General features: G+C 45.6%; 1 protein-coding gene across 1 annotated transcript in view; it reads left to right on the top strand.

The window, feature by feature from the left end:
- Nucleotides 1-270: 270 nt before the first annotated feature.
- The window catches only part of tnfaip8l1 (tumor necrosis factor, alpha-induced protein 8-like 1), a 51,535-nt gene continuing 25,207 nt past the window's right edge, over nt 271-26,598 (top strand). Inside the window, exon 1 of the mRNA XM_070860874.1 lies at nt 271-466. Coding sequence (XP_070716975.1) covers nt 457-466 — 10 coding nt within the window. The 5' untranslated portion in view covers nt 271-456. The remainder of the gene's footprint in view (nt 467-26,598) is intronic.

Genomic DNA, 26,598 nt, shown 5'->3' with positions numbered 1-26,598 from the left:
GAAAAGGAAACGTCCATAAAGAAAAATAAACTGGGGAAAAATGAAACTTGGCCGCTTGGTTCAGCTCCCTGCTTGGTGCCCGCCCCTGCCCGGTGCGGATTGCTCCCCGACGACCGCAGTTCGCACCTCCATTGGTCACAGTGACTGTCAATCAGCTCTCCTCCCACCGCCGTGTCTACATGACAGTTCCTCGCCAATTTGAAACTTTTTTTTTCTCTCTTTCCCCTGGAGTCAAGTTTCAAACTCGGCTAACAAGGGGGTTCAGTTTCCTTCTACCGCCGGCCCATCGGCTGTTTATTTGGCGAATGGTTGACCCTCCAAAACCCAGATTCTACTGCTAATTTACTGCCTTTTAAACCCGGTCGGCAGGAAGCGGAGAGTTTCTTTTTCTCTTTAGAAACCGTTGCGAAGAGTTCGCTGGAAGCTGGATCAAAGTTCGCGGCCATTCGCGGTTTGATGAAAACAGGTAACAAAAACAAGGAGTGATTTTAGCGGAACAGACAGACACGGAACACAGAGACTTAAAATATAAAAGTAAAATGAATGAATGAAAGAAGGTGTAAAGGTTAAATTGGAAGAAATACAATTACAGGCTGTCTCAAACTTTGTGGTCAAAAAGTTTTTTTAGTTATTGAAAGTAACCCGGTCTAGGCTCCTGTAAGTTTTACATAAACCCACACAGGTTTGGGATTATGTGAAGAGGTTTGTTTGTCTTGCATTCTCTCACTGCCCACTTAGAATGGCTTATTTGATCAAAATCCATGAGCAGATATCCCCTGCCTGACATTATATTATTTTTCAAACTCTGTATTCCCAGAGGATTTTTACTAATGTGTTTGCCACCCCAAGAATTGCACTTTTCTCGACGAAATTGTACTGGAGAAACAACAAACTAACCTACTTAAAAAAATAACTCTGTGAGGAATGAAATTAATAGAACAGGTCGGAAAGAATGATAATTTTTCTATTGTAGTTTTAGCACAAACTGGCCCCGGAGTGGAACCTGTTTCCCAGGAATGTTGCCAATGATACATTTAATTTTAATGGCAATTTCAACCCATTGAAATGCATCAAGTTAATGTGACGTGTAACTGAGCCAATCACAGGCGACGAAGAGCTTAATTGCACCAATCAGGAGAGCACGGAGGCGGAGGTGGCGAGTGGAGTGGTCCCCATGGTAACGAGTAACAAACTAGCAGCGTGTAAGTTTCACCTGAGCGACCAGTCCTCCCGTTCAGGTGGCTCATATTCTCTAACTACTCTTATTTCACTGGGTATCACTGCACTTACTGGGTGGTAAATGGCGTCTCGACATGCATTACATCATTCATCTCCTTAATGAGGAGGGTGTTTTAAAAAAATAATACGCCAAAGGGTATTTATGAATCAGTAAATTTATGAATCTTTCCGAGCCAATATGAAGTTGAAATTTGCTCTACTCGCCAGTGGATAAATACACCATCCGGTATGGTATTCAACCATATAGACCAGGAAAGATCCAGGTTAGATTCCCAGTCTGTGCTGATCTGAACTGGTCGGGAATTACAAGGGAAAATCATTGAAACTGATAGTATACAAGGTGATGGGGGAAATGTTGGAATCAATCATTAAGGATGAATTAGCAGCGCATTTGGAGAGCAGTGATAGGATTGGTCCAAGTCAGCATGGATTTATGAAAGGGAAATCATGCTTGACAAATCTTCTGGAATTTTTTGAGGATGTAATTAGTAGAGTGGACCAGGGAAAACCAGTGGATGTGGTGTATTTGGACTTTCAAAAGGCTTTTGACAAGGTCCCACACAGGAGATTGGTGTGCAAAATCAAAGCACATGGTATTGGGGGTAATGTACTGACGTGGATAGAGAACTGGTTGGCAGACAGGAAGCAGAGAGTCGGGATTAATGGGTCCTTTTCAGAATGGCAGGCAGTGACTAGTGGAGTGCCGCAGGGCTCAGTGCTGGGACCCCAGCTCTTTACAATATGCATTAATGATTTAGATGATGGCATTGAGTGTAATATCTCCAAGTTTGCAGCTGACACTAAACTTGGTGGCGGTGTGAGCTTTGAGGAGGACGCTAAGAGGCTGCAGGGTGACTTGGACAGGTTAGGCAAGTGGGCAAATACATGGCAGATGCAGTATAATGTGGATAAATGTGAGGTTATCCACTTTGGGGGCAAAAACATGAAGGCAGAATATTATCTGAATGGCAGCAGATTAGGAAAAGGGGAGGTGAGCAAGACCTGGGTGTCATGGTTCATCAGTCATTGAAAGTTGGCATGCAGGTACAGCAGGCGGTGAAGAAGGCAAATGGTATGTTGACCTTCATAGCAAGGTTATTTGAATATAGAAGCAGGGAAGTCTTGCTGCAGTTGTGCAGGGCCTTGGTGAGGCCCCACCTGGAATATTGTGTTCGGTTTTGGTCTCCTAATCTGAGGAAGGACATTCTTGCTATTGAGGGAGTGCAGCAAAGGTTCACCAGACTGATTCCAGGGATGGCTGGACTGACATATGAGGAGAGACTGAATCACTGGGCCTTTATACACTGGAGTTTAGAAGGATGAGAGGGGATCTCATAGAAACATATAAGATTCTGACTGGACAGGCTAGATGCGGGAAGAATGTTCCCGATGTTGGGGAAGTCCAGAACCAGGGGACACAGTCTTAGGATAAGGGGCAGGCTGTTTTGGGCTGAGATGAGAAGAAACTTCTTCACCAGAGTTGTTAACCTGTGGAATTCCCTGCCGCAGAGAGTTGTTGATGCCAGTTCATTGGATATATTCAAGTTAAATATGGCCCTTACGGCTAAAGGGATCAAGGGGTATGGAGAGAAAGCAGGAAAGGGGTACTGAAGGAATGATCAGCCATGATCATATTGAATGGTGGTGCAGGCTCGAAGGGCCGAATGGCCTACTCCTGCATCTATTTTCTATGTTTCTTCAAGAAGGGGATGGGGAAAGGAGAGAATATCAATATAGAGGTATGATGATGGGTAGTGTTAAGATCATACAAGAAGGTTGTTGAGAAAAAGTGTCTCTTTTTCTATTATTTGGATTTCATGTAAAATAATGTTTATTATTGCTCTTTGCTGTTTGAACACATTGATTAAGTTTGCTATGAACAAATTATTGTCTTGGACTGACTTGTTATGGTATTGACAGCCAAAGAAACTTTATTTCATTAACAAAGTTAATTGCACCATTTTTGATAGCTGGTTGCATTTTCACTGGCTCAAACCAATTTTCAGGTCAGTTTGGCACAAGCTGCGTTTGCATTGGACTTCGCACTGAATTTGTCACCTCCCAACCTTGCCCAAAGGATACGACGGCTCTCCTGTTTACCTTTTGATGAGAGAGTCTGATACTCACTGGATGAAAGTCTGGTCTGCAATGAATACGATGGTCACTGTTTGTTCTTTGAACCGCTCCCTGTGATTTTCACTCACTGGCACAAATGACTCAGTACTGAACATTCTTAGAATTTGGGGGTGGGGGAGGAGATTGTAAAGAACCTCCAAACATTCCAATGGCTTTCCCATCATCATGAAAAATAAATCAATGTCCTTCAGTTTGTTTTCCTCTCTTATCTGATGGTGCTGGTCCTTGCTGGGCCACAGGTGCCAGCATCAGCCCATCTAACCTAAGCAGTCCATCTTCCTGTGTGAGCCTGAATATTGGTTGTGGGCAAGAGAAGGGCACTACAGCCGAACACCACCTTGTCTTCCGTTAATGTCCATGTGTGCACTTTTTGGGACAGGATAACCATCCTGGGCAGGAGCTGGTTTTTCCTCTTTGTCCCATTCCGTGCTAGGGAAAATAATCACCTTTAGCACAGAGCTAACCGTGATTGTCCAATTGCAGCCCTGGCCAAGATCGGCTAAATCAACTGGGGATCAAACCTGGGATTGTTCTTCACTTGTGTGACTCAGCATCACCCCAGAAAGTGCATTTACCCAATGGTCAATACTAGGTGCTGCTTTGATTTTCTTCATTTCCTCCCAGGTCTGTTTTTGCATTGCTGGCCTTTGAAGGCCATGCCAAACAATCTGGATTTTACTGAGGCTTCTTCTGGGAAAAAGCCAACTTCTGTCTTTGTGAAAACTAGCTTTCAATTGCTTCCCTCTGCTGTACCCAATTGGATTGTTTCCAATGAAGCAAAGTATTTAGGGAAGATTTTGATGTGTCCTGTTAGTGATCAGCAAGAAACTATTTATATTGATTTACATCTGGAAATTTCCCCTACTTTTCTCTCCTCCAGTCCTGAAGATGCTGACCTTCGCTGGGATATGGTTCAGTAGGTGTCCTGTAGAATCTCTCCCATAGACACTGACCTTTGCTGGGGTTTGGTTCAGTGGATGCCCTCCAGGTTATTCAACTGTAGGGGTATCACTTCACAGCTGAGCCCATTCCTATCTTCGCCCAAATGTCCATATGTCCACTTTCCAGCAGCGTCATTGGATAGTGATGAGTAGCTGATTTATCCTTTCCTTAGCCCAGGAGCACCGACGCCAATGATTGAGCCCACAGCTGCTGCCCCAGCTGCAGTCAGAAACCCAACGTCTGCCTGGAATCAAACCTGGGATATCCTGGTCTTTGTGCCCAGCATCAACCAGGGAAGTAACTAGTGGGCCATTTGAACAAAAGTGGAATTGTTGCTACAGTTTGAAATGATTAATAGGGACTTTCTTGTAAAAGTTTTTTCTTGTAATCTCCATTTTTGGGTCAGTCTTGGGCATTTATCTGCTGTAAAATTGTAATGGATTCATCACATCACTATCATGGACCCACATGCTTTCACACCAACTGACATGTTCAGTAATTTATCTCAAATGATGGTTTACTGTAGCTGGAAGATTCTTTGTGCAGTATTTTTTGGAGTACTGCGTGCAGTTCTGGTCACCGTATTATAGGAAGGACGTGATTGCACTAGAGAGGGTGCAGAGGCGATTTACTAGCATGCTGCCTGGAATAGAGAATCTTAGTTATGAGGACAGATTGGATAGGCTGGGTTTGTTCTCATTGGAGCAGAGGAGGTTGAGGGGAGACCTCATCGAGGTGTACAAAATATTGAGGGGCCTGGACATAGTGGATAGTAAGTTTCTATTTCCATTGGTGGAGGGGGCTATTATGAGGGGGCATAGTTTTAAGGTGGTTGGTGGAAGGTTTAGAGGGGATTTGAGGGGGGGGCTTCTTTACAAAGAGTGTTGTGGGGATCTGGAACTCGCTGCCTGGAAGAGTGGTGGATGCAGAAACCCTTACCACTTTTAAGAGATGCTTGGATGGGCACTTAAAGTGCCGCAACCTGCAGGGTTATGGACCTAGAGCTGGTAAATGGGATTAGACGAGACGGCCTTTTGTTGGTCGGCACAGATATAATGGTAAGTACTGCAGGGAATAGAATATGGCCAGGGTGATCTCCTGGACTAGTTTCGATCATCTGGATGGGTTGGAGAGAAATTTCCCCAGATTTTTTCTCCCTAAATTGGCCTGGGTTTTTATCTGGTTTTTGCCTCTCCCAGGAGATCACATGTCTCCAGTTGGGGTGGAGTGTAGATGTTTTTAGTACAAGGGGTGTTGCAGTGGTGTGGGGCGGACTGGTTAGGCTGGGTGCTCTTTGCCTTTCCGTATGGTTAATGGGTTTGTATGTAACCTTTAGGGCTGCTGACAAAGGGCTGTGTGGCTCTTTGTCGGCCGACGCGAACACGATGGGCCCAAATGGCTTCCTTCTGCGCTGTAAATTTCTATGTTTCTATGTTTCTAAAATAAATTCTATCTGGGTTGACTATCTGGTAAGATGCATTGTTACTTTTAAAGTTTAGCATGGAGACTAGTTTCTACTTAAGGTTACAGAGGGAGCCGGAGGCAGCGAATGCACGGAACTCAATGGCCTTTCTGTTTTTAGCAGTTCTCTTTGCAGAAGTAACTGGTTGCATTATTAATTCTGATACAATCACTTGACTCGTATCCAAAATTGTAACTAAAAACACAGTGCAAAAGCAGCGATTTTGTAATTTTCAGCAATTCCTTTCCACCCCCCAACAACTCCAGTGTACTCCAGAGGTCTCTTCCTCCTCAATGCCAATTTCTAGTATAAGGGCTTTAGTTTAATACAACTTCTTATTGTTAACATAGCATTCTTCTCATTGGAAAGAGGCCCTGGATGTGTCACTGATCAGATAACTGGAAATTGGCATCAAATCGGAAAGCAAGACTTGGAGTTATATAGTCCCTTTCACGATCACTGGGCATCTCGAAGCGCTTTACAGCCAATGAAGTACTTTTTGGAGTGTCATCACTGTTGTATTGTGGGAAACGCAGCAGCCAATTTGCGCACAAGCAAGCTCCCGCAAACAGCAATGTGATAATGACCAGATAATCTGGGTTTTTTTGTTCTGTTGAATTGAGGAATAAATATTGGCCAGGACACCGGGGATAACGCCCCTGCTCTTCTTCGAAATAGTGCCATGGGATCTTTAACGTCCACTTGAGAGAACAGATGGGGTCTTGGTTTAACGTCTCATCGGAAAGACGGCACCTCCGACGGTTCAGTGCTCCCTCAGCACTGCAATGGACTGTTGAGGGGAAATGTAGACTGCAAACTGGGAAAATGCAGAGTGGATAAACGAGACTGAGCCATAAACTTAGTTGAAGCGAAAGGTGTTTAGTAAGCTTTTGAAAGCTGGGACAGTGGAGGGAAGACAGAGAGTTATTAGGAGGACGCTCTAGATAGCAAGGATCTGTAGGCTGAAAGAACTGCCACCAGCGATGGAGTGAAGAGGATGGCAGCAAAGAATACATGGATGTTGGAGAGATGAAGGGTTATGAACAGGCGCATGGGGCTGAGGTTACTGAGGTAGGTTGTGACGAGGCTTTGACAGTGCTTAAATTACACCAACCTTACTCTCACCTTTTAATATTGAACTAGGGTTCTTTTAATGTTGTGTTTGTATCCTGGAACTGATTCACATTTACATCATGAATGGTGGTGAAAGAGCTAAGAATGAAGCTGAAACCAAAGCGCCACGAGCCTGATCCTTACTGCCAAGGGTCTAAGTTGTGAGGAATGACTTGAGAAACTTGAATGGATCAGCCTGGAAAAGAGTTGTCTTGGGTGATCTTACAGATGTATAAAAGATAGTAAATGGTACAGATAAGTTTCATCTGGAAAAGTACTTTGAATTAAATTGTGAGACGACAAGGGGACACAGCTACAAGCTACGCGTACAAAGGTAAATTGTAGACTGATATCAAATTCTTCATACAAAGTGTGATCAACACGTGGAATGGAGGTTCAGATGGAGGTGAAAACCCAAGAATCATTTATAAGAACATAAGAAATAGGAGCAGGAGTAGGCCATACAGCCTCTCGAGCCTGTTCCTCCATTCAATGCGATCATGGCTGATCCGATCATGGACTCGGGTCCACTTCACTGCCCACTCGCCATAACCCCTTCTTCCCTTATCAGTTAAGAAACTGTCTATCTCTGTCTTAATAACATAGGAACAGAAGGAGGCCATTTAGCCCCTCCAGCCTAATAAAATAGGGGTACTTGAGGCTCTTTCTGGATGGATCAACTAAATGGGGCCAAATGGCTTTCTTCGTCTGTAATTATCTTGTGATTCCATGGTGTGTCCCTGCTCCTGGTGATCTGGCCTTACTCCCATTTAAACTACAGGGAAAGGTCACAACCCCAGCAGCAACACTGAAATGACAGTGTGTAAGCAACTGTTCAAACGTTGTAATTGGCACTTTTATGTTTATTGCCGACCTTCCCTGATATTGGGGGAAGGTCTGTGTGGGCCAGTAATGTAAAAATAGTTCTGCTGGCCACACATCGTCTGAGAAAATTAAGGCCTGTAGTACTCATTTGTACTTGACGCTGTCAGCTCTTTGCATCAGACAGCAAAAAGACAAATGCCTCTGGAGTTGCCATGATCTTTTACAGTGTTGGATCAAGAAAGTGACTCTATACTTAAAAAAAACCTTGCATTTATATAACACCTTCCACAGCTTCAGGATGTCCTAAAGTGCTTTATAGCCAATTAAATACTTTTGAAGTGTGGTCATTGTGTACTGACCTTCCATGTATTTTACTACCCTGTCATTTGGGATAATGCAGATGGCTGTATTCTGTATAATGACCAAATAACAGATCATCATCTTTTGATTGAGCAGCACTGATGCTATAGGCATTGTAATTATACAGCCCTGCACATTGAGTGCTCAAGAAACAGAGTCAGTAAATCCAAGGTCCGTTAACAAGACTTATGGAAAAGTGGGTCTCTGCTGCTGGTGCAAGGTACGCTGGGTTATATATCAAAGTGCTCAATTGCCATTGGCTTTGATCTAGTAATGTGAAAGTACATCATGCTAGCAAAGGCACTTTTGATGCCAAAGTTACATCACCAACGGCAGTAGCACTGCAATTAAAAAAAAAAAAATCATTCCGGGATGTTGGCGTTGCTGGCAAGGCCAGCGTTTGTTGCTCAACCCTAATTGCCCTTGAGAAAGTGGTGGTGAGCTGTCTTCTTGAACCGCAGCAGTCAGTGTGGTGAAGGAACTCCCACAGTGCTGTTAGGGAGGGAGTTCTAGGATTTAGCCCCAGCCACGATGAAGGAACAACAATATATTTCCAAGTCAAGATGGTGTGTAACTTTGAGGTGCTCCCATGTGCCTGCTGCCCTTGTCCTTCTAGGTTGTGGAGGTCATGGATTTGAGAGGTGCTGACGAATAAATCTTGGCGAGTTTGCTGCAGTGCATCTTGTAGATGGTACACACTGAAGCCACGGTGCACTGGTGGTGGAGGGAGTGAATGTTGAAGGTGGTGCATGGGGTGCCAATCAAGCGAGTTGCTTTGTCCTGGATGATGTTGAGCTTCTTCAGTATTGTTGGAGCTGCACTCATCCAGGCAAGTGGAGAGTATTCCATCACACTCCTGACTTGTCTCTTGTAGATGGTGGAAAAGCTTTTGGGAAGTTAGGAGACACTTGCCACAGAATACCCAGCCTCTGACCTGCCCTTGTTGCCATGATATTTATATAGCTGGTCAAGTTAAGTTTCTAGTCAATAAGTGACCCCCAGGATGTTGGTGGTGGGAGATTTGGCGATGGTAATGCTGTTGAATATCAAGGGGAGTTGGCTTCGCTACGAAAAATGAGCTGGTTGACCGCCTCAAAGACTCCCCCTGCGGGGTTAACGAACGCCTCATGACTCTTCGACTCACCCTATACCGGAACCAATGCGCCACAGTCATCAGTGCATACGCCCCATCACTCGATGCAATGGATGAGACCAAAGAGGGTTTTTATTCTAACCTCGAAACATCCCTGTCCCGTGTCCCCGCGGGCAACAAACTGATTCTCCTAGGTGACTTCAACGCCAGGGTCGGCAAAGACACAGCCCTCTGGGGAGGCGTGATTGGCAGAGAGGGGTTAGAGAAAGCCAACTCCAGCGGTACCCTACTCCTGACAAAATGTCTAGACCATGAACTTCTCATCACCAACACCCTGTTCCGCCAGAGTGACAAACACAAGACATCGTGGCAACACCCTCGCTCCAAACACTGGCACCTGCTGGACTATGTCATCTTGAATGCCCACAGCGCTTGGTCTGCCCTCCAGGCCTCTAAAACCAGTGCCTGTGAAGAGACACTTGGTCACTCAACCAGAAAGCACCAGGACTGGTTTGATGAGAATGATCAGGAGATCCAAGAACTAGTAGATCGCAAGCGCAGAGCATTTCTGAGCCTCAAGCAACAACCCAACTCGGGAGCTGCAAAGCAACATTCCAGGCGGCTCAAGGCTGAAGTCCAACAAAAAGCCAGGGATCTAAAGAACAGGTGGTAGATGGAGAAAGCACAGGAGATACAACAACTAGCCGACAGCCACGATACACGAGGATTCTTCGCTGAAGTCAAGGCCACCTACGGTCCAAACTCCCAAGGCCCCACCCCACTGCTGGCCAAGAACGGGGAAACACTCATCAAGGACACCGAGGCAGTCAGGGCCCACTGGAAGGAGCATTTCGAAGATCTCCTCAATCGAGACTCTGCCTTTGACTCTCGTGTTCTCGACTCCATCCCGTAGCATGCGACCCGCCACCACTTCAGTGAAACCCCAATTTTGCACGAAGTAGGAAAAGCCATAAGACAGCTCAAGAACAACAAGGCTAAGGGAGCGGATGGAATCCCTGCTGAGGCGCTAAAGTATGGCGGAGAGGTGCTGTTGGCGCAGATACATGACCTCCTCTCTCTCGTCTGGAGGGAAGAGAGCCTGCCGGGAGATCCCAGAGATGCAGTGATTGTGACCATCTTTAAAAAAGAGGACAAGTCCGACTGCGGCAACTACAGAGGAATCTCCCTGCTATCAGCCACTGGGAAAGCTGTCGCTAGAGTCCTCCTCAACCGTCTTCTCCCTGTGGCCGAGGAGCTCCTCCCAGAGTCACAATGCGGATTTCGTCCTCTACAGGGCACAACGGACATGATCTTTGCAGCGCGACAGCTGCAGGAAAAATGCAGGGAGCAGCGCCAGCCCTTATACGTGGCCTTTTTTGACCTTACAAAGGCCTTTGACACTGTCAACCGCGAGTCTCTATGGAGCATCCTCCTCCGTTTTGGATGCCCCCAAAAGTTGTCAACATCCTTCACCTGCTCCACGACGACATACAGGTTGTAATCCTTACCAATGGATCCATTACAGACCCATTCCACGTCCGAACCGGGGTCAAACAGGGCTGCGTCATCGCCCCAACCCTCTTCTCAACCTTTCTCGCTGCCATGCTCCACCTCACTGCCAACAAGTTCCCGCTGGAGTGGAACTAAACTACAGAACCAGTAGGAAGCTGTTTAACCTACAACGCCTCCAGGCCAGGTCCAAGATCACCCCAACCTCTGTCATTGAGCTACAGTACACGGACAATGCTTGCGACTGTGCACATTCTGAGGCTGAACTCCAGGATATAGTCGACGTATTTACTGAGGCATATGAAAGCATAGGCCTTACGCTAAACATCCGTAAGACAAGGGTCCTCCACCAGCCTGTCCTCGCCGCACAGCACTGCCCGCCCAGTCATCAAGATCCACGGCGCGGCCCCTGGACAACGTAGACCATTTCCCATACCTCGGGAGTCTTATCAACAAAAGCAGACATTGATGAGGCGATTCAACACCGCCTCCAGTGTGCGAGTGCAGCCTTCGGCCACCTGAAGAAAAGAGTGTTTGAAGATCAGGCCCTCAAATCTACCACCAAGCTCATGGTCTACAGGGCTGTAGTAATACCCGTCCTCCTGTATGGCTCAGAGACATGGACCATGTACAGTAGACATCTCCAGTTGCTGGAGATATATCACCAACGATGTCTCTGCTAGATCCTACAAATTCCCTGGGAGGACAGGCGCACCAACATCCGCGTCCTCGTCCAGGCTAACATCCCCAGCATTGAAGCACTGACCACGCTCGATGAGCTCCTCTGTGCAGGCCACATAGTTCACATGCTAGACACGAGACTCCCAAAGCAAGTGCTCTATGTGGAGCTCCTTCACTGCAAACGAGCCAAAGGTGGGCAGCGGAAACGTTACAAGGACACCCTCAAAGCCTCCCTGATAAAGTGCGACATCCCCACTGACACCTGGGAGTCCCTGGCCAAAGCCCGCCTTAAGTGGAGAAAGTGCATCCGGGAGGGTACTGAGCACTTAGAGTCTCGACGCCGAGAGCGTGCAGAAATCAAGCGCAGGCAGCAGAAAGAGCATGCGACAAACCAGTCCCACCCACCCCTTCCCTCAACGACTATCTGTCCCACCTGTGACCGAGCCTGTGGCTCTCTTATTGGACTGTACAGCCACCTAAGAACTCACTTCAGGAGTGGAAACAAGGCTTTCTCGATTCCAAGGCACTGCCTATGATGATCTAGGATTTAGCCCCAGCCACGATGAAGGAACAGCGCTATATTTCCAAGTCGGGATGGTGTGTAACTTCGAGGGGAACTTGCAGGTGGTGGTGCTCCCATGTGCCTGCTGCCCTTGTCCTTCTAGGTGGTAGTGGTCACTGATTTGGGAGGTGCTGCCGAAGCAATCTTGGCGAGTTGCTGCAGTGCATCTTGTAGATGGTACATACTGCAGCCCCGGTGCACTGGTGGTGGAGGGAGTGAATGTTGAAGGTGGTGCATGGGGTGCCATTCAAGCGAGTTGCTTTGTCCTGGATGATGTCGAGCTTCTTCAGTGTTGTTGGAGCTGCACTCATCCAGGCAAGTGGAGTGTATTCCATCACACTCCTGACTTGTCCCTTGTAGATTTGGGGAAGTCAGGAGGTGAGACACTCACCACAGAATTTTCAGCCTCTGACCTGCTCTGTTTGTTGCCACGATATTTATGTGACTGGTCCAGTTAAGTTTCTGGTCAATGGTAACCCCCAAGATGTTGGTGATGGTAGTAATGTTGTTGAATATCAAGGGGCTGTGGTTAGACTCTCACTTGTTGGAGATGGTCATTGCCTGGCACTTGTGTGGCGCGAGTAGGAAAGTTTTGTTTACACGTTGTGAGGCTCTGGAATGCACTATTGTTGTTAATTATTGAAGCTGACACTCACCATTTTAAGAATAGGTTAGATAGGTAGTTGAAGGAAAAGGAATAAAAAAAGAAAGATTTGCATTTATATAGCATCTTTCACAACCACCGGGCATCCCAAAGCGCTTTACAGCCAATGAAGTACTTTTGGAGTGTAGTCACTGTTGTAATGTAGGAAAAGCAGTCGTTAATTTGCGCACAAGCAAGCTCCCACAAACAGTGATGTGATAATGACCAGATAATCTGATTTTTGTTGAGTGAGGGATAAATATTGGCTAGGACACCAGGGATAGCTCCCCTGCTCTTCTTTGAAATAGTGCCATGGGATCTTTTACGCCCACTTGAGAAAGCAGACAGGGCCTCAGTTTGATGGCACCTCCAACAGTGTAGTGCTCCCTCAGCCTAGATTTTATTTTTGTGCTCAAGTCCCTGGAGTGGGACTTAAACCCACAACCTTCTCACTCAGAGGCGAGAGTGCTACCCACTGAGCCACAGCTGACACTGTGATATGTTAACCACGCAGGCACATGGATTTATTGCTTGTGTGGATAATTAACACCAACACAGACTGTTTGGGCCGAAAGGCCTACTTCCATGTTGCAATTTCTCTGTAATGTGACACTTGGTCCGAATTTAGATTCTAATGTTGACATTTGCTAGCAGACACCTTATCATGTAGTGGAAGCTAAAATTAATTTTAAAAAACCCGAGTAAATTTTCCATGGCGTTGCCCACCATCAGTTGATAATGTATTTTTTATACTTGCAAGATACCAATGGAGTTGGGAAACTTAAGAAACTTTCCCCATGCTGCCACTAAGTGGCCAGAGCCTGCAACCACATTGTGACAGTTGACATGGCAAAATTGAATAGTAAATGTGACCAGAAACGCGTGACAAGAAGGAAGAATGTGGACAGGAAGTGTGTGCCTTATGCAAAATTCTTAATGGTGCATTTTATTTGTTTTAATGCAAATCCCAACAAGCTTTATTTGGGTTTTTATTTTTGTTCCCATTTTCTAGTAATGTGCCAGGATTCTGCCATGATTACTGTGGAAAGAATGTTAGGATTACTGTTGCTGGCTGTGGTCGGACCAATCTTTTGCTCAGGTTTTGGTCTAAGGTTCAGGTGGCTGGTCTCTCATTCATCCTGAAACCTGCCAATTGGACCAGTTGATATTTGCAGAGAATTAGTAACCATTGTAACTCTTGCAAAGTAGAATCCAAAAGAGAATTCTTCAAGTTAAGTGCCTGTAGATAAGCATTGAACCCCTGGTGCACTCTTAACAACGTAAATGCAAGCTGGAAGGTTTTTATTTCTTTTGTTTCCAACTACTTTCCCCTCCCCCGCCCTACCCCTGCAGGCGCTGACTCGAGCTGCAATTTAGATGTATGAACGCTGGCTTCTCTCTGATTCCTTGCCTCAGCAACTGCGAGTATCAGCAGGCTATTTGGTAAGGAGGCATCACTCGGGGGGACCTAACCCCGTCCTCCCCTGACATCCGCACACATGCACTTTGCAACAGGGCCGATTGGATAGTAAGCAGGAACAGGAACCCTGGCCAAGCACTGATCGTGTTCACCCAGCTGAGGACAGCTAAATCAAAACAGAGCAGGGAACGAACTTAACCTTTACAGGCAGTGCACGTACCCACCAGGCCATTGGGTAGCCACTTACTTGGCCGAGAACACTTCAGTCCATATGCTAAAAATTCCGGGAACACTTATTTATGTGTTGAGATTTCAAATAGGTCTGTTGTAGTACGCCAGCTGGATCAGCATCAAACTGCAATCCGCTTTGCAGGACTTTGATGTGGCTCTTGTAATTGCTCCACTGTGGGTGGACAAGCCAGTACAAATTAACAGTGCGCTATCAGTCTTTTTCTTAATTTGTTGTTCCCACTTTGGGCGGAAGTATGGTTTAATCAGAGCGATTCGCTGTTGCCTTGCGCTGTACCAAATTTGATCCTGTGCAGCTAATTGTGCTTTGACTGTTTAAGGCAGGCTGGCACGGGCCAAGACTGAAGGGGCTTTGTCATTCTTGGGCTTTCTGAGGGATTCCAATTACCCCGTGGTCTGCACTGTTTGAAGGTAATTGCAATAGTTTGTATAATAATTGATGGCCGAGAACGGCAGACAGTTGAGGAATTCGGGTGAAACAGTGTGAGCTGCCTTCTCCTGAAAATCATGACTCATAATTGAGTACACTTCTTTAGGCCCCAGTATCTCCCCTAAATGGCCATTCCATTCTGGCATCGAATTTACAACACAGAAACAGGCCATTCGGCCCAATAGGTCTGTGCCGGTGTTTATGCTCCACACAAGCTTCATCTCGCGTTGTGGCTCAGTGGGTAGTACTCTCGCCTCTAGAATTAGAAGGTTGTGGGTTCAAGTCCCGCTCTAGGAAATTGAGCACAAATCTAGGCTGACACTCCAGCGCAGTATTGAGGGAGTGTTGCACTGTCAGAGGAGCCATCTTTTGGATGAGATGTTAAACCGAGGCCCCGTCTGCTCTCTCAGGTGGATATAAAAGATCCCATGGCACTATTTTGAAGAAGAGCTATCCCTGGTGTCCTGGCCAATATTCATCCCTCAAGCAAGATAACAAAAACAGATTATCTGGTCATTATCACAATGCTGTTTGTGGGAGTTTGCTTGTGTGCAAATTGGTTGCCGTGTTTCCCACAGAAGAAAGAGCCCCAGCCTGTTCAGTCTTTCATGGGTAAGCCTAGATACTGAGTGCTGGCAGGCTATTCCAGCAGAATTGTTACAATCTCAACCATGCCCTCTGCCAAGATGCGCACTTGCCCATGTACCAGCAAGAGTCACTGAATAGTAATTAGGGGTAGAAATCCTGTCTGATTTCATCACCCCTCGCCAACCCAGGGGTGTTGAGACCAATTGTCGTTTCGAGCACAGTCCTGGCTTGCGATTGGCTAACTCAGCACAGACATCTTCCGATATGGCTCAATTTCAATTTGGGCTGTTCCGTTACTCATTGAGGCATCAGAAGAATTATTCTGATGTTCTCTCGAATGGGATTACCAAGTTAAAGCTGAACTAGTGGGGGCTCACAGCTACTAGAGATTGGGTTGAGAGTGCTCGCAGTCATTGGATTGGATTGGATTGACCCTTTCTTCCCCCACCCAGGCCCAGAGGTTAGAGGGCTTTGTTCCAAGACACTGCCACTCACTGTCCTATTGGTGTATTTGCTAAGGACTGTGATTACTTGAAAGTGTGTTTTGGGGAAAAAAAAATTTCCAGTGTTCTCTGCTGCTAAAGATGCATTTACTCAGTCATGCTGGAAGGTGCATTGATTTCCGCTCTCGTCTGTTTCGGCATCGCTGGTTTTAGTCTTTGTAGGCCATGCCAAACAATTTGAGATATTTAAGATTTCTTCTAGGAGGAAGCTAACTTCTTCCTTTGTGTGAAATATGTTTTGGGCTGTCTACTTCTCTTCTGCACTTGACATCTTAGATTGTTTCCAATGAAGCAAAATATTTAGCGAAGATGTTATTGTGCCCTATTAGTCATTAGCAAGAAGCTATTCCCCCTGATTGACTGAGAGTTGATTGCCCATTTTTTTGGTGGGGGGGGGTTCTCTCCTCCCCTTTCATAAGAGTGCTGGGACACATGGAGCCACAGACACTGAGCGCCCTGTCCATTGGGGCCACTTGTCTGGTGTGACCCTAGATAATGAGTTTCACTAATTCACTGCTTGGCACGTCAGAGTCAAACACAGTCCCAACCTGCATTTTCCAGCAGGCCGCAGTGGCTAGAGTTTGAGAGCAGGACAACTGGCTGATTTTGTTGTTTCCCCTCCTCAGCGAGAGGCACTACTGATTATAGCCCCTGGCTGGAACCACATCCAACCCGGCACGGACCAGGAATCAAACCTGAGAACGTCTGGTCTGTATGGCTTAGTGCTACCCTCATGGAAGGAAGGAGGGGTTACTCACTAAAAGTATTGAAGGGGCCAAAAGGTTTCACAGCTTTTAATGAGATCAAATGCACCACATCAAATGCATCTGAGCTCCGAATTTAAATGAGGAAACTAAAGTATATCATTTAATAATGGATGGGTTGTAACCAAGCAATATCATTTATTATTAATATTGCCTCCCTCCAGTTTGGCTCCACCAGTTTTGACGCATTTTAAAGAGATCATGCTGTGCTATAATTTTTAACAGTACATTGTTGCAATATTATGCATCCCTAAGTTTCCATGACTGCATTGCTATGTTCATGTTTCTTGTTTGACATGTAGTCACTATTATACATTTGAAAGCCCAATGCATTCTTTATTGATACTTTTATTGCACTCAAACTATTGGAGCTGAGGTTTTTTAATGATTTAAGGCAAGACCATTGTGTTGTCGCAGCAATAATTCATTAAAGAGGTTATCAATACCAAGCTATGATTTTAAGTGGATGAAAGAGCACTCAGGGAAACAATGGCCCATACTCCAGTGTAATGGAGCTTGTTTGGATTGAGATGCTCACCATAATCAAACTAACAAGTTTTAGAAACATAGAAAATAGGTGCAGGAGTAGGCCATTCGACCCTTTAAGCCTGCACCACCATTCAATAAGATCATGGCTGATCATTCACCTCAGTACCACTTTCCTGCTTTCTCTCCATACCCCTTGATCCCTTTTAGCCGTAAGGGCCATATCTAACTCCCTCTTGAATATATCCAATGAACTGGCATCAACAACTCTCTGCGGTGGGGAACTCCACAGGTTAACAACTCTGAGTGAAGAAGTTTCTCCTCATCTCGGTCCTAAATGGCTTACCCCTTATCCTTAGACTGTGTCCTCTTGTTCTGGACTTCCCCAACATTGGGAACATTCTTCCTGCATCTAACCTGTCCAGTCCCGTCAGAATTTTATATGTTTCTATGAGATCCCCTCTCATCCTTCTAAACTCCAGTGAATACAGGCCCAGTCGATCCAATATCTCCTCATATGTCAGTCCTGCCATCCTGGGAATCAGTCTGGTGAACCTTCGCTGCACTCCCTCAATAGCAAGAATGTCCTTCCTCAGGTTAGGAGACCAAAACTGTACACAATATTCAAAATGTGGCCTCACCAAGGCACTGTACAACTGCAGTAAAACCTCGCTGCTCCTATACACAAATCCCCTAGCTATGAAGGCCAACATGCCATTTGCCGCCTTTATCGCCTGCTGTACCTGCATGCCAACTTTCAATGACTGATGTACCATGACACCCAGGTCTCGTCGCACCTCCCCTTTTCCTAATCTGTCACCATTCAGATAATATTCTGCCTTCCTGTTTTTGCCACCAAAGTGGATAACCTCACATTTATCTACATTATACTGCATCTGCCATGCATTTGCCCACTCACCTAACTTGTCTAAGTCACCCTGCAGCCTTTTAGCATCCTCCTCACAGCTCACACTGCCACCTAGCTTAGTGTCATCTGCAAACTTGGAGATATCACTTTCAATTCGTTCGTCTAAATCATTAATGTATATTGTAAATAGCTGGGGTCCCAGCACTGAACCTTGCGGTACCCCACTAGTCACTGCCTGCCATTCTGAAAAGGACCCGTTTATTCCTACTCTTTGCTTCCTGTTTGCCAACCAGTTCCCTATCCAGTCAATACATTACCCCCAATACCATGTGCTTTAATTTTGCACACTATTCTCTTGTGTGGGACCTTGTTAAAAGCATTTTTGAAAGTTTAAATACACCACATCCACTGGTTCCCTCTTGTCCACTTTACTCGTTACATTCTCAAAAGATTCTAGAAGATTTGTCATGCATGATTTTCCTTTCATAAATCCATGCTGACTTGGACTGATCCTGTCACTACTTTCCAAATGCACTGCTATTACATCTTTAATAGAAACATAGAAACATAGAAAATAGGTGCAGGAGTAGGCCATTCGGCCCTTCGAGCCTGCACCACCATTCGATAAGGTCATGGCTGATCATTTCCTCAGTACCCCTTCCCTGCTTTATCTCCATACCCCTTGATCCCTTTAGCCGTAAGGACCATATCTAACTCTCTCTTGAATTGATTCCAACATTTTCCCCACTACCGATGTGAGGCTGACCGGTCTATAATTCCCTGTTTTCTCTCTCCCTCCTTTTTTAAAAAGTGGGGTTACATTAGCTACCCTCCAGTCCATAGGAACTGATCCAGAGTCTCTAGAATGTTGGAAAAAGACCACCAATGCATCCACTATTTCTAGGGCCACTTCCTTAAATACTTTGGGATGCAGGCTATCAGGCCCTTTGGATTTATCGGCCTTCAATCCCAGCAATTTCCCTAACACAATTTCCTGACTAATAACGATTTCCTTCAGTTCCTTCTCCTCGCTAGACCCTCGGTCCCCAGGTATTTCCTGAAGGTTATTTGTGTCTTCCTTAGTGAAGACAGAACCAAAGCATTTGTTTAATTGGTCTGCCATTTCTTTGTTCCCCATTATAAATTCACCTAATTCTGACTGCATGGTACCTACATTTGTCTTCACTAATGTTTTTCTCTTCACGTATCTATAGAAGCTTTTGCAGTCACATTTTATGTTCCCTGCAAGCTTACTCTCATTCTATTTTCCCCCTCCTAATTAAACCCATTTTCCTCATCTGCTGAATTCTAAGCTTCTCCCAGTCCTCAGGTTTGCTGCTTTTTCTGGCCAATTTATATGCCTCTTCCTTGGATTTAACACTATCCCCAATTTCCCTTGTTAGCCACGGTTGAGCCACCTTCCCCATTTTATTTTTACATCAGACAGGGATGTACAATTGTTGAAGTTCATCCATGTGATCTTTAAATGTCTTCCATTGCCTATCCACCGTCAACCTTTAAGTATAATTTGCCAGTCTATCCTAGCCAATTCATGTCTCATACCATCGAAGTTACCTTTCTTTAAGTTCAGGACCCTAGTCTCTGAATTAAGTGTGTCACTCTCCATCTTAATGAAGAATTCTACCATATTATGGTCACACTTCCCCAAGGGGCCTGGCACAACAAGATTGCTAATTAATCCTCTCTCATTACACAACACCCAGTCTAGGATGGCCAGCTCTCTAGTTGGTTCCTCGACATATTGGTCTAGAAAACCATCCCTTATACAATCCAGGAATTTCTCCTCCACCAGTTCGGTTAGCCCAATCAATATGTAGATTAAAGTCAACCATGATAACTGCTGTACCTTTATTGTGCGCATCCCTAATTTCCTGTTTGATGCCATCCCCAACCTCACTACTACTATTTGGTGGTCTGTACACAACTCCCACTAGCGTTTTCTGCCCTTTGGTGTTCCGCAGCTCTACCCATACAGATTCCACATCATCCAAGCTAATGTCCTTCCTTACTATTGTGTTAATCTCCTCTTTAACCAGCAATGCTGCCCCACCTCCTTTTCCTTTCAGTCTATCCTTCCTGAATATTAAATACCTCTGGATGTTGAGTTCCCAGCCTTGGTCACCCTGGAGCCATGTCTCCGCAATTCCATTTACATCATATCCATTAACCGCTATCTGCGCAGTTAATTCATCCATCTTATTATGAATGCTCCTCGCATCGAGACACAGAGCCTTCAAGCTTGCTTTTTTAACACTGTTTGTCCTTTTAGAATTATTTGTAATGTGGCCCTTTTTGATTTCTCTGCCCTCCACTTTTCCTTATCTCCTTTCTACCTTTTGCTTCTGCCCCCATTTTACTTCGCTCTGTCTCCCTGTATAGATTCCCATCCCCCTGCCATATTAGTTTAAACTCTCCCCAACAGCACTAGCAAACACTTCCCCTCGGACATCAGTTCCGGTCCTGCCCAGGTGCAGACTGTCCAGTTTGTACTGGTCCCACCTCCCCCAGAACCGGTTCCAATGTCCCAGGAATTTGGATCCCTCCCTCTTGCAACATTGCTCAAGCCATCTTAACTATCCTGTTACTCCTGCTCTGACTAGCATGTGGCACTGGTAGCAATCCTGAGATTACTACCTTTTTGAGGTCCTACTTTTTAATTTAACTCCTAGCTCCCTAAATTCAGCTTGTCCACTGGGCTTCCACGGAGTATGTGAAGGGATCCCAGGAGGCTTGCAAAGTCATCAGATTTCTTTTAATGTTGACAAAACTCTGTGTGTTTTCCTTTTGGTAGCTAACACAGCCTTTGGGAGGTTAGGACAGAGTGTGTCAGTATTTACAGGATGTTCCTGGTGGTGTGCCAAACAGCGGAAAAAAAATCCGGCTTCCTGGCATCGAGTCTCGGTGACTTTACATTTGGCTGTGCAAGGCCTGTGCCTGGGAAATAGAGCGGGAGCAGCACAGGTTTCTTGCAGTGTCAAAGTATATCGCACACCATGAATGTGTATTGGGTTTAGTGTCATTTTCTCAATAGTATATTAATACTAAGTAACTCAACGATGACACTGACTGCAATTTTAATATTGTGTTAGGACATAAAGATATTTCAGTTATAACTATTTGTAGTTATTTCACTTGCAGTTATTTAACTTCTAGCTGGCATTAAAACCAAAGAAAATTAACAATGAATTGACACTATTGTTGTCCACTTCAATATGTGACTCTTTGTCACTGCCATTAGGTCAGAAGGATCGCCCCCTTGTGGCTTAGTTGAGGAGGATATGACATTTCACTTCAGCAACCCTAGGCGAGTAAGAAGGGGGTAAATTCCAGTGAACTCTGCTGCAAAGTCTGTAAACACATTCAAACAGGATCAGAGTCAGCTGTGACAATCCTGCTAACACTCTCTGTCTAGCCTCTGGCATAAGGAATGACTGTTTGGATGAGGCGACAACAGGTTTGCCAGTAGCCATGGATCTATTTCCCTTCGTGAGTCAGTACCTGTGTGAAAGGAAGGGAAGAAATTGTGAGTTTAAAAAAAAAAAGACATAACAGAAACAAAGAAAGATGAATACTGTATACTCAAACGGGAATATAGAATCTGCTTGATGCATGGATATATTGGTCAGTAGTAAACTGCTTGTACTGGGCCTGGGTCAGCACTTGCTAAAGCCCGCAAGTTTACATTGGGATTGCTGCCTTCTGCGGGAGACCCTTGAGGCAGGAACAGGAAATACTAACATTCTTCTGCTCCCAGTGTAAACAACTTTTAATTCTTCCAGGCAAGCTTTAGGCTGGTCTACAGTGTGTTGCAGCCTGAGTTTGAGGGAACGGGAAAGGTTACAGAATTTACTGCAAAGGCTCTGATTGCTGTGATTACCTGGGAACGTTAGTTTGCTTAGTTTTTATGGTGTTGAAATTTTGAAGCATTCGATGATTTACTCTTTTTCATGCTACGAGTAGTTTTGTGCACTTTATAAAAGCAACTTTTGGTGTCAGCCGTGGCTCAGTGGTAGTGCTCTCACCTCTGAGTCAGAAGGTCAGGGGTACAAGTCCCACTTCAGAGACTTGAGCATATAACCTAGGCTGTCAGTTCACTACAGTACTGAAGAGGAAATGCACTGTCGGTGGTGCCGTGTTTCAAATAAGACTTTAAATCTAGGCCTCAAATACCTGCTCACGTGGATGTAAAAGATTCAGTGAAACTTCTGCTTTCTCGGGTGGGTGAAAGATCCCGTGTCACTATGTCAAAGAGCTGGGGGAGATCTCCCCAGCGTCCCGGCCAACATTTATCCCTCAACCAACACCACTTCTTTTTAAAAAAAAAAAGAGATTATCTCATCATTATCTCGTTGCTGTTTGTGGGACCTTGCTGTGCACAAATTGACTGCCAAGTTTCCTACATTACAATGCTTGGGGATATCCTGAGGTTGTGGAAGGCACTATATAAATGCAAGTTCAGTTTCTCTCCCTTTCTTTTTTCTCTCCCCCTCTCTTCTCAACCTCTCTCTCTCTCTCCCCCCCCCCCCCCCTCTCTCTCTCTCTCTCTCTCTTTTCTCTAGCATACCTGTATGTGATTTGGAAAGGAAAGAACTTTGTCAAGAAAATTGAGGATGCGATTACATTGCTGGCAATCTCGTGTGAAAGCAACAATGGCAACTTTCATAAATAACTGGATCATTTTCAGAATTTTAGAAGCTGGTACTAAAGGGTCCAGCTGCATCTAAACCAAATAGGAACAAAGGGACTTGGGCAGAACATTGAGGCAGCAATGGAGAATCAGATGGTGATAGGATAGGGAGGAAATGGATTTTCAGCCAAGGCAGATCATAAAGCAGAAGGTAGTCAACAGGTGAGTATGGACACATGTCCAGAGAGGCCTATCTATATAAGCTGGACCACAGGGAAAAGCAGATGCTTTGGGGCTTGAAAAGAGGTAAATCTATAATGAGGTAAAAATAATTTATATGGCGTCTTTCAAGATGTTAGGGTGTCCCAAAGCACTTTACAGCCAATGAAGTACTTTTGGGGTGTAATCACTTGTAATGTAGGAAGCGCAGCAGCTAATTTGCACACAGCAAGCTCCCACAGACAGCAAGGAAATCAATAACCGGATCATTTTATTTGTGATGTTGGTTGAGAGATAAATGTTGGCCGGGACGCTGGGAGATCTCACTGCTCTTCCTCGGAATGGGCTGTGGGAACTTTTACATTCCACCCGAGAAGGCAGTCAGGGCCACGGTTTAACATCTCGTCCAAAAGACGGCCCCCTCGACAGTGCAGTGCTCCCTCAGTACCAGGATTTTCCACTCCAGTTACCCTAGCTGCTGACTGTAACTCCAGCAGACAGGGACAGAAAGTCAGACAAGAAGGCATTCGGCCAGCTCCCCGTCAGCCACCACTTCTAGAATGTTCTGCTGGAAATGCTGGGAAACATATAGACTATAGGCTAGACTTTCGGCATATCATCACCCATTTAGCGGCCATAAAAACGCTGAGATTCAGGCTATCGCCCATATTTGCGCCCGATTATCGCCCATTTATCACCGGGCCAACTTTCGGCATACAGGAATGAGTTGCATCGCCCGGCCTATTTTTAAAAAAATATATATGATGTCATCCTCATGCAAGGCCCAGAATACTGTTTATAATGGAAACTAGCGCCGGTTATTGCCCAGATGATTGCCGAGCGCTACTTTCAACATTTCGCCCAAATGATCGCTCGTCCAAAAAGACACAAAAGCTGCCCTTAACGCGGCAATATGGACGCCATTTTGTAACTCAGAGGATCTTTAATAAAAGGCTGCTTGAAGTGGTTGGGACGAGAAGTAATTAGTGAGTGATTTAAGGGCGTTTTTGAATCTTGCCAATCATCTAATCACATTGTGGTTAATTTCGAGTTTTTATATTGTATTTGTTGAGGACAATTTAAGAATTTTGAAGACCGATTAGGGAATTTATAGTGATGGGGCCTGTAATTTCTCAGCCAGTATTGATGCATCCTCACATGCTACAGAATAGAGATGGGAGAAGGTATATTGAACAGCATTATGTGCCCAATTAAAGGTGGCAGACTGCTGAGGAGGAGAAGACATTACACCCAACGTATTTACAGGGATAAGCGATCATACCTGGATTTGTCCGATGTGTTAGAAGGCTGCGATACTGAAAGGAGGTCATCAGTGAGGTATGCCAGATAATTAAGGGAGATCTGCAGCCTAGACCACACTGCCCGTTGAGGTCAAGGTTACTGCAGCACTTTCCTTCTACGCATCGGGCTCCTTTCAGGCCTCGGCTGCCGACATTTGTGATACCTTTCAGCACGCCACACATTGCTGCATTTGACAGGTGACTGAAGCCCTTTACACATGCAGGATAGACTTTATAAACTTCCCTATGACCAGGGAGGCACAGAGTGAGAGGGCTTTGAGGTTCTTGCGAATAGCAAACTTCCCCAAGGTGCAGGGAGCAATAGACTGTGCACACATCGCCCTGCAGGATGCAGAGGTGTGTCGGAACCGAAAGGAATTCCACTCCCTGAATGTACAGCTTGTTGTTGACCACAAGCAAATAATCATGGCAGTAAATGTAAATTTTTCAGGCAGCATCCATGATGCGCACATCTTGTGTGAGAGCATTGTCTCAGATTTGTTTAATAGTCAGCCACAAGATCACAGCTGGATGTTGGGGGATAAAGGATATGGCCTTGCCAGCTGGCTCATGACCCAACCCCCACGTAAGCCCCCAGACAGAAGCCGAGAAGCGCTACAACGAAAGCCAAATAACCACATGCAATGTCATCGAAAAGGCAATTGGAGTTCTAAAGCTGCCTGGACCACTCAGGAGGCAACCTACAACACCACCCTGAGCAGGCCGCTGAGTTCATTGTGGTATGCTGCATGTTGCATAACCTAGCTATCAGGAGAGGACAACAATTGCCAGATGGGACCGCCAGTCCACCTCAGGAGAGAGGGGAGGCGGACGAGGACCTCTGGGAGGACAATCGGCCTGGTGATGAACCTAAGCCTGCACCTCCCCCTCTTTCCCCCCCCCCCCCCCTCATACCCCACACCACTGGAAATGCCCCGTGGTGACCGTTACAGTTGCGTTATGTTTTATCCTTACCTGGCCATGGCCATTGTTTGCAACCCTTGCATTGATGTTTTATCTTGCATTATTAGAAGACACTTCACGACAATTGTGAAGTTAAATAAACATTTTTAATAATTTAAGAACTAATTTAAATTTTTTTGAACAAACTGTATATAACACCGTACCCCCATCAGTGAACAACATTTTTTCAACACCAATATAATGAGAACACCCTCCCACCATCCCCAACAGTCAAAAATCATCAATTTTTTTAAAGTAATGATAAAACAATAATATAATGCCTCCCCCACACCCTACCTGCGGCCATGCTTCCCTCCTCTAACTTGAACCCCTCCCCCTCGTCGTAACCCCCACTTTCCCACTTAATTCCCTAGTAACGGGACCAAGACATCTTACAGCAGAGCACCTCAAGGGAGAGTGACTTCAGTGGATCAAGGAGAAGACGTTTGCGAAGAAACGTCTTCCGAGTCGGAAGGAAGTTCTTCCTCCTGTCTCGCATCTGTCGTACTGGATGTTGGTACGGCACCTTGGCGTGCAGTGCCATATCCTGAAACTATCGCGTGCCGCAAGGCATCGGCAGTCAGTCATTCGCCCCATTGCTGCAACCATCTGCCCCATGCCCTCCAATATTCTGGCAGATAATGTGGCAATGTTGCCGGTCAACCCACCAAGTGCCTGGAGGAGCTCTCGACTTATGTCGATGCGCACCCTCGACAGTGACACCGTGTCCTCGTTGACATCTGCCCATCGCAGCGCGTGCCTACCTCGCTGACCCAACTTCCGCGGGCACTGGATGACTTGAAGTGCCCTGCTGCAAGCCGCTTGGCCCCGCTACTTCATCCGTTGAGGATGACATGGCCACAGATATCTCCGATGGGATTTCCGGCTCATCACCCTCCTCGATCGTACCTTGTTCTTCCCCCTGTGGTGAGCACAACCTGCAGTGATTGGGGTGATGCTCCAGGGGCCTCCGGTTATGCCTGGGGAGGTGGAAAACATAATTGAAGTTAGTAGAAGAGAAGGGGAGACATGAAAATGCCTGTGCTGTGCAGGCATATGTACGAGGAGCAACACTACTGCAATAAATGTGAATGAGAGACGTTGCATATGATTAACATGAGAGTGCAGAAGCTGCATGCTTAACATTTGGCATTAAATTACCACTGGTTTACACATTACTCACATGGTGCAACAATGGGATCTGCACCACCACGGGTGGAAGAACGATTATGGGTGCCCACTAAGGCTGCGGCACGTTCCTCCAGATCAGTGAGAGGGTGCAGGTCAGTAGGTCCTCCTCCGGTCCGCCTCCGCTCCGCCTGATTTTTAGATATCTTCCTCTGCAAACGTGACGAGAGCATGGCATAAGCTAATTGACTCGGTACTATTACAGAAACACAACAGATATTGTAATCCACAATTAGTCGCCCCACATGCTATTCATTGTTAACGTGATATGCTAATATGGTTTGTATCCAATGGATGCACGGTTATAACATCTACGTTCAGAGAAAATATTTAATAAGATCGTGTTTAGGAACTAATGCTTGACACCAAACATCTCGAGTACAATCTCCAGGAAAGGCCCCATCCA

This window comes from Pristiophorus japonicus, chromosome 18 (genome assembly GCF_044704955.1).
Source record: "Pristiophorus japonicus isolate sPriJap1 chromosome 18, sPriJap1.hap1, whole genome shotgun sequence".
Lineage (NCBI taxonomy): Eukaryota > Metazoa > Chordata > Chondrichthyes > Pristiophoridae > Pristiophorus > Pristiophorus japonicus.
Note: the sequence above shows the minus strand (reverse complement) of the source record. Positions and strands in the feature narration are given on the sequence as shown.